The following is a 19,581-nucleotide window of genomic DNA, read 5'->3' on the forward strand; positions in this document are numbered from 1 at the left end:
TTTGACTTGAAGGCTGCCTTTTTTCTTTGTTTCTTTTTTGTTTTTCTGGTAGTTGGGGAGCAGAACATTCCTGTTTGCAGTAGGCCCCATCTCTATCACTGGGCTGCTTCCTACACCCAGCTTTCCTGCCAGGCCCATAAGCATATTTGAGTTTATGACTCTAGTCTCAAAGGTCATGAACAGACAGTTCACTCTTTCCTTGAGTGTGTTGAGAAATGAAGATTCCACAACCACTTTCTCCTACGATGTTTTGTTTCCCTGCCAAGGTCTAAAAAATATCCCTTGCTTTTAGTTTTAATCAATTTCCTCCCCCCTTATCCAACCCTATCAAAATAGAGAAGAACAACTCAGAAAACAGTTGGTTTCCAAGAATACGGTTATTAAATTAAATACTCTATTTGCATCTTGTCTTTAAACCTTTCCCCCGTCTAACCCAGTCTTCCGTTTGACATCTCAGATGGCTGACAGGTAGTTAGCTTCTCTGACTGGCAGATTGGTGCTTCTGCCACACGGGAGTGTCATTAACAGTAAAATTAGTACCTCTGGCTTGGATTTATTTAGCATCTTCTGACACTCCAAAGAGCAAGGGAACACATGCCTTGCTTTCCCTTGGGATGGTCGAGTATTAGATTAAACTGGTAGGAAATATTTGAACATCCTCCATAAACAGACTTTGTGTTTAGGCACATTGATGTTTTTTGAAGTTCTTTATTGCCTTCGTTTTCAAAGTTGGTCTGAGAGAGCTTTTACCACCTTTGAAAGTTGTATGTCGTTACCACTTTCCCTGTTGTTTAAAAAAGAAAGGATTTTAAATCAGCTACCAACACTGGATTTTCTTTTTCAGATGCAAAAGAAATTGTTTTAAAAGCACAGATCTTAGCTGGAGGAAGAGGAAAAGGTGTCTTCAGTAGTGGTTTGAAAGGAGGCGTTCATCTAACAAAAGAGTAAGTCTGGAGGTTTTAATTCCCTTGTCTTTGGGCCAAGCACGTATGGAAGATCTTGCTGGTGATTGAAAGGAGCACTGAAAAAGAGGGTTGGGGTGGGGTGAGGAGCAAGAGGTAGCAAGTAGAGGAAACAAATTACAGGTAGAGGGGTCTGGCAAGGCCCGTTTTCCTTCTGCTTCCATAAAAGGATTTTTCTTCACTGACTGGTGAAAACTTGACACTCCTCCTCTCCTAGAGAATCAATGGTTTACCATAAATCTTGGAAAGGACACCACTTACAAATTAAATGCTGCTTCCATAATGTCACTGCCCTATTCAAGAACCTGCAGTGGCTCCCCATCACTAGTGGCGTGAGTTGTCCCTCCTGTGTGATGGTCCAAGCCTTCCTTTATCAGAGCCTATCTGTTCAGCTTTATCTCCAGTATCTCCCAGGCCCGAACCCTTTCCTCTCCTCTCCTTCCCATACCTTTTCATTATTTGCTTAGATCCTTACCCCCTCCCTTTCCCTCTCATGGGTCAGTACTTTCCAAACTGCCCACTATCTAGTCTTTGTCATTCAACTCTTATCTAAATCTGTTACCTATTTTGGCACTGTCTCTTTACTATGACTGTAACTTATTTGGGGATGGAGGAAGGCAGAGGTCAGCAAGCAGCTTTTCTTTTCTTCCTCCCCTTCCTTCCTCCCTCTGTCGTTCTCATTCCTTCATATCTGTTTTGCTCTCAGTGTGCCTCTGGTACATAGGCACATAGTATGATGAGCAGAAAGCCCCGTGAATTCCTTGAGGGTAGAGGTGGACCCTGTGCAGTATAGACATGAGGATATAATATAGACTCTGCTTTAAAATGGTTTTCAACGTGGACATTGATTTTCCTTTCTTTTTCTCTCTCTCCTTTTTTTCTCTTAGTCCTAAAGTTGTGGGACAGCTGGCTAAACAGATGATTGGGTATAATCTAGCAACAAAACAAACTCCAAAAGAAGGTGTGAAAGTTAACAAGGTAATGTGAATGCTTTTGGTCATTTTCCATGCATGTGTTAAAAAAAAAGAAAAAAATCATACTTCTGTTTTGATAGAATCTAATGAAGCAGTGCACTTTGGTGATGTGCCATTTTATTCTTTAAACCTCATTTAATCTGTTTAGAATGTGGTATGACTTTGAGGAGAAATAAAGAGGGTTCTATAATAGTTACAGTGTTTGTTATTATCAGCATTTAGCAAAAGCGGGTGGGTGAATGACCAGAGCAGTAGCCTGCCCTTTCAGAGAACAGACAACAGTCTGTTTGAAACTGGAAAGCTCTTCGTATGATAGCTCCTGTACTCGGTGAGGGACATTCCTGCTCCCCTGCAGCCTCACCCTGTGTATCGCAATTACCTGTCATGGTTGTTTTTCTAAGTGTTCCTGCACCTTACTTTGAGATTACTACCATCTTGAGCCACTGTTGTTGCTGTGAATATTGTAAATTTGTAAGTGTAATTGTGAGGTCTGTTGGGGCATCCAGGTGTACATAGGGTGCGTGCACAGCTGTGTGCGTTTGCGCACGTGTGTGCACACACAGAAAATAAAGCCCAGAGCAAAGTGGCCTGCTTCCGTCATGACATTGTGAGTGGCAGGGCTGAAGCCAGAACTAACTCTTCCTCCTATCCATCTGTTCACCTTTGCTATACCCTCCCCATGTATGGAGACGCCAAAACTGGCTACTTGATTTGCAGGACCCCGTGCAAAATTAAATGTGGGGACCCTCGTTCAAGTTTCAAGTCAGGTACAGCAGAACATTAAACCAAGAGACCAAGAGTGGGACCCTTCTGAGCATGGGGCCCTGTGCATCTCCACAGGTCACACACCCCAGCCCTGGGAGGCACAGTTGGTTAGCAGTCCCTGTCGTAACAATGAATTAGGGCCCAACATTTTGGGGAGACAACGGTCTGCTCTGTTGACACAGCATCACAGTTGATGATCTCCACCAGTGTGCCATGTTTGGGGAAACTGAGGCAGTGCATTCTAGTTTTACTTTTCAGAGAGAGTTGCGTGGAAAATTCTTGATACAATAGGAAAAAAAAATCACCAGCTGGTTCTTAGTGTACTGTAGGAGGGTCTATTCTGACCCAGAAAAGGGCATGGAGCTGGCGGGAGATGGGGATACTGGCAGCTCATCAGCTCCTTCACTCTGAGAGCACAGGGCCTTTCCAAATGTTACGGAAGCAAACAAAGAAAACAGGTTATGGTTATTTCCCTTTCCCGCTGCCTCTCAGGTAGATGCAAAAACTGTTTAAAATTCAAAAGCATTTTTTTGATTTGTTTTTCTTCTTCCCACACAGTATTTTCATTTCCTTTTTAAATCTGGTTGTGAACCTTTACCTGTGTTACTTCTTCAAATTTGTCCACAGAGCACATGATTACTATTTTTCTTTATAGTAATTCATTGTCTTATATGGACACATAGATTTTTAGATTAAAGTTTGTGATACTTTTTAAAAGCATGTAAAAATACACAACGAAGATTCACACTATATAGATAATCCGTAAAATTAGTCTGTAGATAGGTTCCTGGAATACGGGAGATAAGTGCATTTTTGTAAATTGAGTCATTGCCAAGAAACTACTAGAGTGATTTATTTTTAAGTAGTTTTTTTTCTGATTGCAAAAGTGATTAACGTATGTAAAAAATTCCAATAGTACAGAAATATAAAAATTAGAAAGTAGAAGTTGCTTGTATTCTCACCACCGAGAAATAATTGACATAATGTTGTTTCTGTCCTTTTGCTCTGTAAAATGTATGTTACCACATCTCTGTAACAACAACATTATATTCAACTTTAAGGAACGGGCATTTTTTGTTTATGGGATCTTAGACATCAATCAGAAGTCCCCATCTTTTCATGTGCCTGTTGGCCATCTGTATATCTTCTCTGGAAAAAAATGTCTGTTCAGATCCTCTACCCATTTTTCAATCAGATTGAAAAGATGTTCAACATCACTAATTATTAGGAAAATGCAAATTAAAACTACAGTGAGATATCACCTCATGCCCATCAAAATGTCTGTTATTAAAAAGACAAGAAATAACAAGTGTTGGAGAGGATACGGACAAAAGGAAACCCTTGTGCACTGCTGGTGGAAATGTAAATTGCTGTAGCCACTATGGAAAACAATATGGAGATTCCTCAAAAAATTAAAAATAGAACTACCATATGATCCAGCTATTCCACTTCTGAGTATTTATCCAAAGTCCAGGAAAATACTAATTTGAATAGATATATACACTCGTATGTTCATTGCAACGTTGTTTACAATAGCCAAGACTTGGAAACAACCTAAATGTCCATCGATGAATGAATGGATAGAGAAGATGTGGTATATGTATACAATGGAATACTACTCAGCCGTAAAAAGATGAAACCTTGCCATTTGCAACAACGTGGATAGACCTTGAGGGTATTATGCTAAGTGAAGTAAGTCAGATAGAGAAAGACAAATACCATAAGATTTCACTCAAATGTGAAAGGTAAAGAAACAAACACATAGATAAGGAGAATAGATTGATGGTTACCAGAGGGGAATGGGTTGGAGGGAGGGTGAAAAGAGTAAAGGGGCGCGTGTGTACAGTGATGGATAAAAGCTAGACTTTTGGTGGGGAACACATGTATTCTATATGGAAGGTAAAATACAATGATGTACACCTGAAATTTATGCAATGTTATAAATCAATTAAAAAAAAGAAGTCCCCAGATTATGGAAATTTTGAGTTTCTAAATTTGTTTGAGAAGCTATATAATACATCTGTACACATGGGATATTTTTTCTCAATCTGTGCCAGTGTGTTTGAGTATGTTCCTTAGGATAGTAATAGGGGATGTGAAACAGTACTACTCCTCATGTGCTCCATGATTCACTGTCAGTAATGGTTACTGCTCTGCAATGAGTTAAGTTCCAAAACTGAGTTTACCTTTATTCTTATCTAATCACAGTCCTGTTACAAATAGTTTGTGCACTGGTACTCACCCACAGCCCGTAATTTGAGTAGCACAATATTGAAAGCAAAGAAACAAACAAAAATATGTTCAGTGGTCAAATAGGGTAAAGTAAGTTAAAAAGCTTTCCATGCTGGAGGACTCCACCAAAGGGTGTGTTGATGATATTGTTTGTGTCAGTCACAAGATGAAGCTTTTGTGAAATGTAGCTAACTGAGCTCTTCATGGCCTGAGTGTTCATGGAGTCCATTTAGATTCTCTCTGTAATAGTTCCTGTAATATTCTGACATCCTGGGTCATATGTAATAATGTTAAAAAATTGGTTTTTATATAAAATTTCTTGAATTATCTGTTGACAACCATCATTTTCCTGGGGATGTTTTCTTAAAGAGTTTCTACCAAGCAGGAGCTGTTTGAGACAGCAGCTGGTCTTTACAAACAGAAATTTGATGGAATGCAGAGCACATCTGTCAACATTTTAGAAGATTAAGAATAGGACTCTTGAATGACACTTATCCGAAAAAGTTACAATGTTGTGTTGCTTCTAAGAATAACTACTGAAAGTCGTTAAATCTTATACACGAGTCTAGCTCTGTATTAGAAAGTGAACTTGAAATCAGAATGTTTCTGTGATAATCCCAACACTGTGTGCCAAGAAATATTTCTTTACTAATCATGAACTACCATTTATGATGAAAGAATCAATGGTATTATAAGGTATTTTATTTTTAACTGGTGATAAACTCCATAAAGATTTGAAAAGGAGTTCTATATTCATTACATGATAGCTTTTTAGATCATCATATATTTATCATTTCCTGTGACTTAAAACTTAGGTTTTTGTGGCATCTGGGTAGCTAAAATCGAATGCTGTTGAATCTGTAACTTTTTGTGAAACGTATTACTGAACTACTTTTAGGAAAAGCAGTGTAAGTGTTTTTGTTATTTCCACTTCTAGTACTGAGTGTTTATGAATGTTCTTTTTTTCTTTTACAATTTATACAAGACATCTTTTACCATTTTTATTGGGAGTATAAGTTGATACAGCCTCTCTAGGGCAATTTTATAGTATTTATCAGATTTTAAATATGAAGAGTCTAAAACCTAGCCATTTTACTTGTAAGTACCTTATCTACAGGGAAACTAAAACAGCGAGCAAAGATGTATGTGCAAAAATAATCACCAAAGTAGCATTTTAGAAAAATTGAAGTCCATATAAATGTCTGTTAGTAGGGATGTGGTTAAATAAATCTTGACATATAAGTACTGTATAGTCACAGTGCAGAGAGAGGACCTTGGAAAGATGTCCAAGTTGTAGTGTTAAGATTAAAAACAAGAAAGAAAGAAAGAAAGGCTTTTGAGTATGTATAATATGCTTCCGTGTGCAGGATGATTCCATGACTGTAATGCTTGCAGATGGATAGAAAAAAAGATAAAAGTAATTACCAGTGGTTTTTTGTGGGAGGGCTGCCACATGCTCTTTCTGAGTCTGTGCAGAGCAAAAGGACACCTGGCTGAGTCAGTGAGTGGGGAATGAAACCCTTCCATCCCACTTGTCTCTTGCCCGTTTGTGGTCCTGGCGTGTGACTGCATCCTCTCCGAGGACAGGGTGACTTTTTCTGATTATCACAAATGTTCCATATGGGCTCAAGAGCATCCTGACTCCTGGAGCCCAGGAGGTTTGTTTGTGCAGCAGGGGGCTGCTTTCACTCTCTCATTTATCTTCCTTTGCTATTGTTTGCATTATTTTTGAACAAGGAAATGTTATGTTTGTAATTTAAAAGAAAGCATAAATTGAAATAAAGATACAGTGATCCAAGAGACAGAAGTATACAAACATATGAAGCATCAGACATACTGTAAAAAGAATCCTTCTTTGGCAATCAAACTTGGTTTCCTACCAGTGCAATCTGAGAAAAAATCAGTGTAGTAATATATATGTACTGTTAATGTCTCAAATTAAAATAACAGCTGCTTCCCTGGAGTTTTTCTTAAGTGTCAGGGTTTCTCAAGGAAGAAAAAAAAAGATTAAAGTAGGAAGGTTCCTTGAGGCAAACCAAATACCTGTCACTTGAACAAGTTAACAGGATCAATTAAGGAGGCGAAAATGGGCATTGTGCGCCATGAGAGCAGAACTCTCAAATCTCTAGAAGCTAGCTCCTGGGTTTAAAGAGCCTGAAAATGAAGCCATTTGATTTGTGTAGCAAGTTTTTATAGATTTCCAAGTAGAACTCAGTTCGATGCTGAATTAATTTGACTTTCCCACTAATGTGGTAGGTGATGGTTGCTGAAGCTTTGGACATTTCCAGAGAAACCTACTTGGCAATTCTGATGGACCGGGCCTCCAATGGCCCCGTACTGGTGGGCAGCCCCCAAGGGGGCGTTGACATTGAAGAGGTGGCAGCTACAAATCCAGAACTTATTTTTAAGGTATGTTTAGATTCATGGCTGTACTTTGTTCACTGATTGTTGTTGTACAAGCTGTTAAAGATTTAATGTGGGGTCTGAGACTGGTAGCAATACATGTGTTTTGGGGATTTAAGGCAGAAGATGTGCAGTCTTTTCTCTTCCTGGGCATCCAGTTGAAAGCTGGGTAGAATCAAGGTATTCACTATTCGAGGTCTTTTTCTCTTCCTCTCCCTTCCTTCTTTGCTCCTTCCTGCCTTTTCCTCCTTCCTCATTCCTTTCTATCCTACCAGCCCCTAGTAGTAAGCAATGGGACAGGATTGTGATATTTCCATTTCCTCTTGGTTAACTCTGCCCCATTTAACAGTGTGTCTAATCCAGCAATGCTCTCCTAGGAGACCAGATGTGAACGAGAGACTACCTGGATGTCTCTCTATAGTATTGATGTAAAATAGAATCCTTCTAAGGTCCACCTTCTCTCTGGTTGCTTCAATCCTTTAAATCTTGTCCTTTAATTGATATTAGGATTAGTTTCTAGTCAAAGAGGTCAGAGGTCATCTTAACTCGCCAGCAAGTTTCTCAATGCCTTTAAGCTTCATTTTTTGAATCAGTGAAATGAAAAGGGGGTAATATCCACCCTGCAGAATTGTGAGGATTAAATGAGGAGATGTGGATAAAGTGCTTCTCAACCTTCCTCGGCTATAAGAAGAAAAAGCCAAGGTTGTTAGAACTTTAAGTCCAGTTTTTGATTCTGGATTCTTAGTGTCAAAAACGTCACATTAAAAATTTCTGGCAGAAATATTCATGATTTCTTTTAGAAAGTGATTCAAAAAGTGGGAATTTTATTTCTTGAACCGCTTTGTTTGGATAAGGTACTGGCGCTTTGTTGATTAGTTTTAAAATATTTTCACTAATGTTACATATTTCAGTTAACTGCCTTGGAAGTTAAATTGAGACTTTACATGCTGGCATACCAATAACACCTAGCCATTTGCAAAATTAACTTGATTTAAAACAAGCTATTCCACTTGTGAAGAGAATATATGAAATAATGTGTATGAACAGCACTCAGGAGTTGGGGAGAATGGCACTTTGTAGAGATAAGGTATTATTAATAATTATATCAATAGAGTGTTTAAATTATAAGGTGATATTTAACCTATGTATGACAAGCTCTAAACTTAACAGCAATATTAGGCAGGAAAACCTTACTTTGGAAACCTTCCAAAAGATGTCATAAAAATTAACTGACTAAATATTCGTCAGTGCCATCTGTATAGTAATTAAAAGTGAAACCTGGCATCTGATTGTCTTGTCAGCATGCCACCCTGAAGAATTATATAGTTTTTGGAAAGGCTGTTTTATAGATGGTCTGCTAATTAAAACATACCCTATAGGCAGCTGCGGTATGCCGTGCTCAGAGATCTCTGGAAAGGTGCCGCGCTTTAATTACTCATTTGCAAATAAATACTAAGCATTTTCTTTTGAGGTTGTAAATCTTCACATTTGACTGTCTGAATTTTGCTTATTTGATTTGTTTTTACTAGGAGCAAATTGACATTATTGAAGGAATAAAGGACAGCCAAGCTCAGCGGATGGCAGAAAATCTAGGCTTCCTTGGGCCTTTGAAAAACCAGGTACCTGAGTGATTGGAGACCATTGTGTCTGACCTGTTTCAGAAATCATTTGGAAACCTGCTTAATTGCCTCTAATGTTTGTGATTAACAGGAAACAGGATTATTTATTGTTTTGTATCTTTTTCCTCCAGCTGTGTATGATGAAGGAAAATTTTTTCCTGGTGTTCCAAAAGCGGATGTTTATGACATGTGTTTATGTATATATATATGTATATATATATATAAATGTTTGTGAAAGTGTGTGTCACACATAGACAAATACATTTTGTTATGTATGTTCGTCTCCTTATTTTTTTCTGTGGCATTGCAGCTCCAGCCCATGAATTATAAGAGGCAGCACTGTGATTAGGAGCACAGGCTGTAGGGTCAGGCGGACCTGAGTTTGAATCCTGTACTGTTACCCAGCACGTGTGACTCAGCACGTCTGAACATCAGTTTCATCATCTGTAAAATGGGGATGATGAAATCCTAACTGAGAGGGTTATTGTGAGGAGTGAGTATGCTAATGTATGAAAGTGCTTATTCAGTATTCTGGAAAGGTCAGTTATTATTGTTATTAATAATACACATTACTTACCTAATTGCTATTCTTTCATAGCTAGTGAGCATTTGAGATGAAGATTAATTAATAACATGAAGGTGATATTTTACTGAAAACAGCTTAAAATATGCCAAATTAGTAATTATATCCCTTGACTTCAAAGATAGAAAAATTATCCTCCAAGCTATTAAGGGAGAGTGTCTGTCTTGAGCATCACAGTGCTGCACTGTCCTTGGTCCGGCCCATGGAGCTTGATTGTATGTCTGTATAGGCAGGCTTCCTTGTCCCACAGCTAAATCAGAACTTGCTGGCTGTTTTTTTCTTCCTCCATTACTAAGAGAAGCCACCTTAATAATCGTACATCCTGGGTGTGTGCATGTGTGTGTGTTCCCCTAAGGCTCCAGGATGGTACAGAGTATTTCCTTTACTTTAGTTAGGTAGCATTCCTCCAATAAAACAGGAGATTTTGAACTCCTTTCTTTCTGCCTTTACTTTTTTTTTTGACTGATTCTATCTCTGGAAGTTTAAGGCTAACAATAAGGAAGTCATAGAAGAGTAAAGCAGAATAAGAATTTTAAAAATATATATATGTTTGAATTAAGAGAGGATGCACTTATTTGAAGATAGAAGGAAAAGCTCCCTTAAAAATCTAAAGATTCAGGAGATTAGAGGGGTCAGGGTCATCTGGGACTGACCCTCAGTAGGAAATAGAAAGAGGCAGGATTCTTGAACAGTTAGAGGAACTCATTGTCCTTTCTGAGACTGGCATAGAGATGCCAGGGTAGTGGTCTGTGAAAGGAAGACACAGATGATTCCTGAGTAAGGGCTGGTTACCCCTGGTTGGTTACCCCTCCTGAGAATGAGGCCACTAACTATATTAGCTATCCATTTGACATTTATTAAAGGGCTTCTTGTGTAGCAGTGGTGGTCACCAACAGCCACTCTCCCACATTGTCACTGTGTTCTAGCTACACTGTTGTACAGTTAGCTCCAGAACATGCTCAGTAACCCCGTTTACATCCTCCCTATCCCTTTGCACATCTGTATCCTCTTAGTCATTTGTGGTCACCTTTGTTGGATCCTCGTCTGCAGCATAGCAGGGCCTTTGTCCATCTTCCTCACTGCTGTGTTGCCAGCAAAGTGCTTGGCAGATATGTCGGGTACCCAAGAAACATCTGTCACATGCGTGAATAAGTGGAACAACACAGCTGGGATGTCCACTTTGAAGAGATTCCTAGGGAGTCAGCAATAGGTAGCTGTGAGCAGCAGGAGAATAAACTGGATTGGGAAAAATCTACTGACCACATGGTTTGAAAGCTCAGGAGGTGCATATGACAGAGAGTTCTAGAGAAGGCAATCATAGTATTACATGCATCATAAGACAGTTTCCTCCCCACCACATATTATAAGAGAGAATTGAGTTATTTATAGCTGTTGAATGGCTGAATCATGTTTTCCCAGAGCCCTAAACACTCTAGGTTTTAAATGAGTTGCCTGTGGAAGAAAGATGAATGTGCAGATCCTCAGGGATCACTAGTAGCAATATTGTCATTCTATTTTTAATTTAATGTATTGAGAAAGGAAAGAAACTTTTAAATTTATTTTTGTCATTCTTTCATTGCTGACTACTGAAAGGCTTTCACTCTTCGTTTGCTCAGCAGTGTTGGAGTGAGCACTGACTGGGTGCTGCTCACTCTGCTGGATCCTGGGGCGGACAGACAATGAGTGGTAGCCATTGTTCTTCAGGGATTCACAGAGCAGTGGAGGCAGCCTCCTGGCAGTGAAGAGAGGAAGAGGGATGCGAAGGACAGCGTGGGGAGAGGGGGCGAGCTCAGGTGTAGGCGTGTTGGAATTTGTTCATCTAGGGACTCCGGTTATCTTTGTGCAGTAGAAAGTGGAATATATGGCACAGGAGCTCAGGAAAAACTGCACTGGAGTTGTAGATTTGGGCATCTCTGCTTTATGATGCTTCCTCAAGCCATGGGGATTGGTGAAATGTTCCAGAAAGCCAGTGGAGGTGGCACCTGAGAAGAGAAAACATTTAAGTGATCATGAAGATTATCAATTGCTGATGCTTTGATAAAGAAATGGTATCTTAGGGGTCCCTTAGAGTCAATGTGACTCTGAAAAGTTACTTAATTTTCATCTAGGGTATGGTTTAGGCATTTGGAGGTAATTCACTCATGGATGAACAACATATAAAATGATTATTTTGCAAATTTATTAAGATCATTCCTCTGACTCATGCCTGTTATCTCTAAAATGTGATGTATTAATATTAGATTTAACGAAAATAAATATCACCTTGCGTAAAACCTGTCAGGTAGGTGTCCCTGATGAAAATCCATTTTAGCAAGAATTGGTTGAAAAGACTAAAGCCACGGGGATACTGAATATGGCTAAAAATTCACAAGCTTCTCTAGTGTGTCTGAATTATTGTCTATACTATTGATTTCTGAAAACATAGGCAGCATTTATTGTCAACATGTACCTCTGGGATTTAAGCTGATGAAAAGATCTGATGGGCCAAGTTAATACGGGCTCACTAACACTTCTGGGAGTGCTGCGGACCTCTGGCTGGCTTTAAGAACCAATTATGAGTGTTGATGATATTAGTTCCTGGAACTAATGAAGAAAAGTATTTCAGAATTGTTTAACCTGTTAAAACATTTTTGAAAATATTTGTAAATTTATCAGGGTTTCTTGCATATGGCCCCAGGGGTTTTTTATTTTAGGCATTTTAACTTTTTTTTTTTTAATTTTTATTTTTTTCAGAGGTACATCATATTTCGAATTCTGTATACATTACATCATGTTCACCACCTGAACACTAATTATAGTGCATCCACTCACATGTGACCCTAATCACCCCTTTTGCCCTCCCCCCATTCCCCAATGGTAACCACCAGTCCAATCTCCAATGCTATGTGTTTTCTTTTTTTTTGTCGTTTTTATCTTCTACTTATGAGTGAGATCATATGGTATTTGACTTTCTCCCTCTGACTTATTTCACTCAGCATAATACCCTCAAGGTCCATCCATGTTGTCACAAATGCCTGGATTTCGTCATTTCTTATGGCTGAGTAGTAGTCCATCGTGTATAAATACCACATCTTCTTTATCCATTCGTCCCTTGATGGGCACCTAGGTTGCTTCCACGTCTTGGCTATTGTGTATAATGCCACAATGAACATAGGGGTGCAAGTATCTTTATGCCTTTGTGTTTTCAAGTTCTTTGGATCAATACCCAGCAGTGGAATAGCTGGATCATATGGTAGATCTATCCTTAATTTTCTGAGGATACTCCAAACTGCTTTCCATAGTGCCTGCACCAGTTAATTGCTTAACAATTACTATGATTCAAAAAAAAAGAAATTTTTATGTGGCTGGGAGAAGATCTTATGTATGCACCCGGAAGTTATTTCTATTATGTAATCTTTCCTTATTAAATTCATCATGAATTCAGCCAGTAGTTATTGAGCATTGACTCTGTGCAGAGGCTGTAGAAGCAGGGTGATGCCATGGTGTCCAGGATAGCCAGCGTGCCTTCTACATACAGCTCGCATTGCAAGCTCATATGAAGGACCTAGGAAACCTCTGAAAATATAAAATTTATTCAACAGTGAGTTATTTATCAGCATTGGACTTTAACTCAAATAAATTTTGTTTGCATAGAAGAAGAAAGAGTAAACATTAAATAAAGGAAATCTTAAAGAGTACTTGAAAAAATAATGGGAGAATTTTTTTTTTAATGCTCTCAGAGTAGGACCAGCCTTTTTGAAATCTGACACAAAGCCAGAAGCTATAACACAAAAGAGTGGCATTATTGTTATCCAGTTTCCATGGGGCAAAAGTAACAAAAACATGGTCAAAAGAGAAAAATGCTTGCAATTTATGTGAGATAAAGAGCTAAATTCCTTTTGTAAAAACATCTGTAGGGGCTGTGACCCAGTGCTTAAGTTCGTGCGCTCCGCTTCAGTGGCCCAGGGTTTTGCTGGTTTGGATCCTGGGCACGGACATAGCACCGCTCATTGGGCCATGTTGAGGCGGCATCCCACATGCCACAACTAGAAGGACCCACAACTAGAAAATATACGACTATGTACTGGGGGGATTTGGGGAGAAAAAGCAGAAAAAAAAAAAAGGAAGATTGGTAACAGTTGTTAGCTCAGGTGCCAATCTTTAAAAAAAAAACTCATAAATTAATAAGAAAAAGACCAAAATCTCAACAGAAAAATGGGCAAAATTCATAAAAAAGGAGATACAAACGTCTCAAGCTCATAGACGAATGCTCAAACTCATTCATTGTAAGAGTGATTCAAATTAAAGCTATATATGAGATACCCATTTTCACCGAACACCCTGTGAAAAATCCAGATGGCTGATGGTTGTGAGTAGCAAAACAATCTCTATGATACTGGTTTCTGAGAGGGGAAATTAGGGACAACTTCTACTAAGAACAATTGAACAGAATCTTCTGTTATTTAAAATGCCCACACCTCTCTTTGCTCTACTCCATGGAATGTATCCTACAAATATTTAATCACATGTATGATGTATATACAGAGATAGGTAAGGCAGCAAGTTAAGTAATATCAAACTGTTGGAAACTAAATAGCCATTATTTAATAGACAGGTTAAATGAATTATGATACATCTATACAATAAAATATTATGCATTCATTTAAAAGAATATTATCACTCAATTTGTGTTGCCAATGACGGGTCTCTCAAAATCTATTAAGTATAGAAACAGGGTGTAGAACCAAGTCTGGTTTTTTAAAAAAGGTGAATGAAGAATATGCAGACATGCATGTGTACAGACCCTCTCTCAATGAACCACCAACTGGTAAGGTGGCTGCAGGTGGGGAACTGGGGAGCTGCATGGCTGGGGAGTCTAGATAGTGAAGGTTCTGAGGAGACCCATGTGTACCTTGGGAACTTTGTGTCTTGTACATGTATTATCTAACCAGAAAAAGAAAAATCGTATTAAACAATATTCAGTCTTACTCATCATGTATATTTGTTTATGTCCACTGAGTTTTGAATTAGGATTTAAGGAAGTTTACCAATATACATAAAATAAATTAAGATGATATGAATTACATCTCTACGAGTTCTTCAGTCAATTCTGGAGCAAAGAAACCACTCTCAGTACTGACCACAGTGGGACTTTATTCTAGAGAGTTGGTTATATAGGTGCTGCGAGAGCTGAGGAGTTTCATAGTGGACAGAGAGACAATCTAGAACTAAACAGCAACAGGATACTGTTGCCGCCTGCATGCTTGAGGAACAAAATGAGGCAGTGGTTTTGTTGGACCTTGGGATACAGAAGCTAGAACCCTGGTGAGCCTCTGTGGTGGGAGCTAGAGCCAGACGAGGAGATGCTGCCCAAGGCAGAAAGAAAAGGATAGAAATACCCTGGCTTTTCCCTGCCTCCCTCCTCCTGTCTCCCACTGCTGCTTCCCATTGGCTGAACCGAGGTAGAAACCAGCTGGCCCAGGAGCCTTGGAAACTCAGCCTACAAGCATCAGCTCCCCTGATATACAGAGCAAAGATGGGGAAAAGCCGGAAACGGATCTGAGGACAAGTAATGCAGGGCTGGAGCAATGAGCAAAAATGTGGCAAAGGGAAAACCTTGGCTGGGAAAGGAGATGGAGCTGGAATGAGACTGATACCCACCATTCAGCCATGATCGCACAGTCTTGCTATGTTGCATCACAAGCTGTGTTCACTGTAGGTGTGAGCTGTCCTGGGTGGTGTCATGCCTCACTCATGATGTCCTGCCCTAGCCCCAGCTCACACAATGTCAGCATGCTGTGACATAGGCAATTAATAAATGTTGGTTGAAAAGAATGAATGAGTGAGTGAATTTCAAGCAGAGTGAGAATACTGAAGTTGGGGCATAACATCAGGGAAACTGGATATTCTTGCTTTGTGGTGTATGCCTTTGGGACAAACTGTTTTCAGTTTGAACTGTGCTGTTCAGTAACTGTACTGTTTAGGACTTTCATCTTCCTGTCTTGCAACAATTTCCATTAGACACTCAGTAATTGTTTCACAGATTATAGGTTTGGATTGATGAATATAATAACTGTTTTATTCTAGCATAATAAGGAAAACCTAGTCATTATAAACTCTCAAAATCGTGTTTACCTTTTACTTAAATGGAGCTTGTTTGTATTAATGATTGTAGCTCATATTGTGGCGTAGCTCAGCTAATAGGGACATGATAATTTACAAAAAGATTAACAGCGTTTTTAGGCTGTACTGAAAATATTTTGCTTTACTGATAATGGTCTTTTCTAGTGTCTAGAGGAAAGTTGAGCAATTCCTTCTAATGAATAGCAGTGGAAATTAAAATAATTATGCTTTTCTGTTTTTCCCTTCAGAAAACTTAACTGAAAATAAAGACATAACTTGCTATTTTTAAGGTTTCATTAATCCAGCAAAATAAATGTTCTTTTACTGCTTTCATGTAACTTCATTTCACTTGATCACATTTAGGCTGCAGATCAAATTAAGAAGCTGTATAATCTCTTCCTGAAAATTGATGCTACTCAGGTGGAAGTGAATCCCTTTGGTGAAACTCCAGAAGGACAAGGTAAAAAAAAAAAAGAGAGAGAAAACAAATGAATATAGTTATTTATGCAAACTATAAATTAAATTGTACAAAAGACTGTAGCAACAGCTCTGCATTAATTTCTTTCAGTAATTTAATTTCTGCCATAGTTTCAAATGCTCCCGTGATACCGTTGAACATTTCAGCACTTGAGTTTGCAGCCAAATGCCAAGCCTCAGAGGAAGCTACTTCTAGGTTTATTTAGGATCATGCATCTACCAGCACTGCCTCATTTTTGGAGACCCATTGCTCTGCTACTATGGTGAAGATTTGGGTGGAAACAGGAGCCACTGGACTTGGGTGTAATGAATGTACCGGCTTTTATGGAATTGGAACTCGAAGTTTTTTAGTTTACCTAAATCTGTATAAATTCACCTTGTATCCCCTGCTGGATTTACATCCTCATGGTGAAGCCCCCGGTGCCCCATTGTCCAGTTCTCACTTGACTTGGTTACCAACTTCCACTTCCGGTAGGAGGAGGAGACCTTTTTGTGGGGAAGGTTTTTCCTATCCGTCAGGTACTTTTACAGTGTAAACAACTGTTTTATACGTCAGCACCCACCACCATTGCACTGTGTCTTGCATACATCAAGTATTTAGTAAGGTCTTATTAATTCGATAGCAAAAGCTTGTGCGTGTGTGTATGTTTTGGGGGATGGGATATCAGGTGGAACCTTGTTTGTTTAGTACATTTGGCCCCCAGTGTCTTGCATGCTTCCTAGTGTGTTGTGGGCAGTCAATGAATAAGGATTTGTCATTGGATTGGTAAATGAGGTGATCTATTATGTGCAAAAACAACCAAGCCGTAGACCAAGATGGATGGTACACTGTTTTACAGAGGGGCCTGGGTTCAAATTCTGGATCTGCTATGTTCTGACCACAGACCTGGGTTAAGCCTCAGGGTTTGTTTTTTGTTTTTATTTCTTTAATCCAAAAGAGTGGTAAAAATGATAACTATCTCATAGGGTGGCTGTCAAAATGAGGTGATTGGTGTTTGTGTAAGCATCCAGTGTCAGACACAAAATAGGCCAGTCCCTGACATTCATAAAATGTAGTTCTTCATCTCAGATAGGACAAGAGTAGTCCAGGAAAGGTATAGATTTCATGTTTGTTTATTTTTTTCCTTTTTTTGTTGTTTTTTTAAGGATTTTACATTAGGACAGGAAAAGAGCTCATATTTAGGAAGCCATTTAAAATAATATATTTCATGGTTTACACAGTGACCACCAGATAAAAACCTATCATAGGTCATTTATAAGCAAGCTACCTTTATTCATAAATATTTTAAAAATTCTGTTTGAGGGGACTGACCCCTGGCCAAGTGGTTAAGTGTGCACAGTCCACTTCAGTGGCCCAGGGTTTTGCTGGTTTGAATCCTGAGCACGGACATGACACCACTCATCCAGCCATGCTCAGGCGGCATCCCACATAGCACAACCAGAAAGACCTACAACTAGAATATGCAACTATGTGCTGGGGGGCTTTGGGGAGAAAAAGAGGGAAAAAAAGTAGATTGGCAACAGATGTTAGCTCAGGTGCCAATCTTAAAAAAAAGAAAATTCTATTTGGTTGTAAAATCATCAGTACTTCATAGAGAGAGGAAATGAAGGGGCAGATAACTCTTTTTGGAACTCATACGCCAGGCGCTGTGATAACCTTTTACATACAGTCGGCCCCCATATTTGCGGGTTCTGCATCCACAGCAGGGAATCAGAAGGCCTATGATGGTTGTGTCTGTACTGAAGATATAGACTTTTTTTTCCTTGTCATTATTCCCTAAATAATACAGTATAACGTTTGCATGGCACTTAATATTGTATTAGGTATTATAAGTAATCTAGAGGTGATTTAAAAGTATAGGGGAGGATGTGCATACGTTATATTGCAAATTTTATATAAGGGTCTTGAGCATCCGTGGATTTTGGTATCCATGGGGGTCCTGGAACCAATCTCCTGTGGATACCAAGGGATGACTGTATATTCATTTTTATTATTTTTGTTACTTACAGCCCTCTGCAAAATTAGGAGTTGTTATCCCCATTTTGTAGTGGATCGAAAAATTAATGTGACTCTCCCGGGGGCAGCTAGTTACTAGAGCTGGGGTTTGAACTCGTGTCTCTCTCAGTTCAGTGTGTATGTTGATTCTGTTATGCCAGACTGCCATAGTAACTTGCCTTCCTCTCTTTTTTTGTCCCTCTTAAACGATTAATTTGCTTTCATCAGAATGATCTAGAAGTAGTCTCCAGTCTGAGAATCTTGTTTGAGTCTCCAGTCAAAATTCCTGTAGGATTGAGTGGCTGATAATTAAGTCCAAGAAATGAAAGAGAAGCAAGTTCAATATAAGTTCTTAAAGGTCATATATTGCTTTTCAAACTAGAATGCACAAGGACCCGGGTTATTTCATATTCATAAAAAAAAAGGAAATTTCAGCCATGGAGTGTGATGAAACTCAGGCTGTAGCACTCTTTTCATTCAACCCTTGGGGAAGTTGTCCGTCAGATTGTGGTCTGGCAGCAGGGAACAGGGGTGCGAGAACCTTGTCCTAGAGGGTATCTGTAAAACCTCACGAAATCTGAAGTTTTCTTTGTAATTATTAAGAGAAAGGAAAATTGTTCAGCTTTTTGGAAAGAATCATCATAAAATACATGCCATGTATACAGTTCATTAAAACATAAGTCTTATGTGATATTTTTAAGAGCAAAATTATCTTTAGCTATTAATTTGTTCATTGTACCATAAAAATTCAGCTATTGAATTATAATCACAATTAAATGAGTGTGTTGGTTTATAACTCTAATGAACAGTAGTTAAATTAAACCCAATTAGGAAACGGTGATTAATGACCAAATGTACAAATTGATCTTCATCATTGTCACAATCCCCTAAAGCAATCCTTTATGTTGGAGCTGTAAAACCAGTCATTTATATCTTAGCGGTATTGATAATCTTAATATTTATAATCTGAATATTTAAATTTTTCCATTTAGATCAGTAATAGCGGAACATGTAACCTTTCACATTAAAATTTTTATTTAATAATTACTTTTAATTAAGAACTTTAAAGAGCATGGCATCATGCCAAACATTTTTACTTTAAACTTATTCGTTGCAGAGGGTCTTTGTGACAGAATTTCCTCTGTCTTTCATTGTTTGATGAGGAACATTTAAAAAGATTTAAGGTAGGGCTGGCCCAGTGGTGCAGCGGTTAAGTACGCACGTTCCGCTTTGGCGGCCCGGGGTTTGCCACTTCGGATCCCGGGTGCAGACATGGCACCACTTGTCAAGCCATGCTGTGGTACGCATCCCACATATAAAGCAGAGGAAGATGGGCATGGATGTTAGCTCAGGGGCAGTCTTCCTCAGCAAAAAGAGGAGGATTGGCAGCAGATGTTAGCTCAGGGCTAATCTTCCTCAAAGTGGTGATATATTTGTACAACAGATGATATCTGGTTGAATGAAGAGT

General features: G+C 38.9%; 1 protein-coding gene across 1 annotated transcript in view; it reads left to right on the forward strand.

Moving 5' to 3' along the window:
• SUCLG2 (succinate-CoA ligase GDP-forming subunit beta) overlaps positions 1-19,581 on the forward strand; it is a 258,248-nt gene that overhangs the window by 130,400 nt on the left and 108,267 nt on the right. Inside the window, exons 3-7 of the mRNA XM_046637960.1 lie at positions 845-944; positions 1,850-1,940; positions 7,190-7,342; positions 8,866-8,955; positions 16,004-16,100. Coding sequence (XP_046493916.1) covers positions 845-944; positions 1,850-1,940; positions 7,190-7,342; positions 8,866-8,955; positions 16,004-16,100 — 531 coding nt within the window. The remainder of the gene's footprint in view (positions 1-844; positions 945-1,849; positions 1,941-7,189; positions 7,343-8,865; positions 8,956-16,003; positions 16,101-19,581) is intronic.

Source organism: Equus quagga, chromosome 1 (assembly GCF_021613505.1).
Source record: "Equus quagga isolate Etosha38 chromosome 1, UCLA_HA_Equagga_1.0, whole genome shotgun sequence".
Classification (NCBI taxonomy): domain Eukaryota; kingdom Metazoa; phylum Chordata; class Mammalia; order Perissodactyla; family Equidae; genus Equus; species Equus quagga.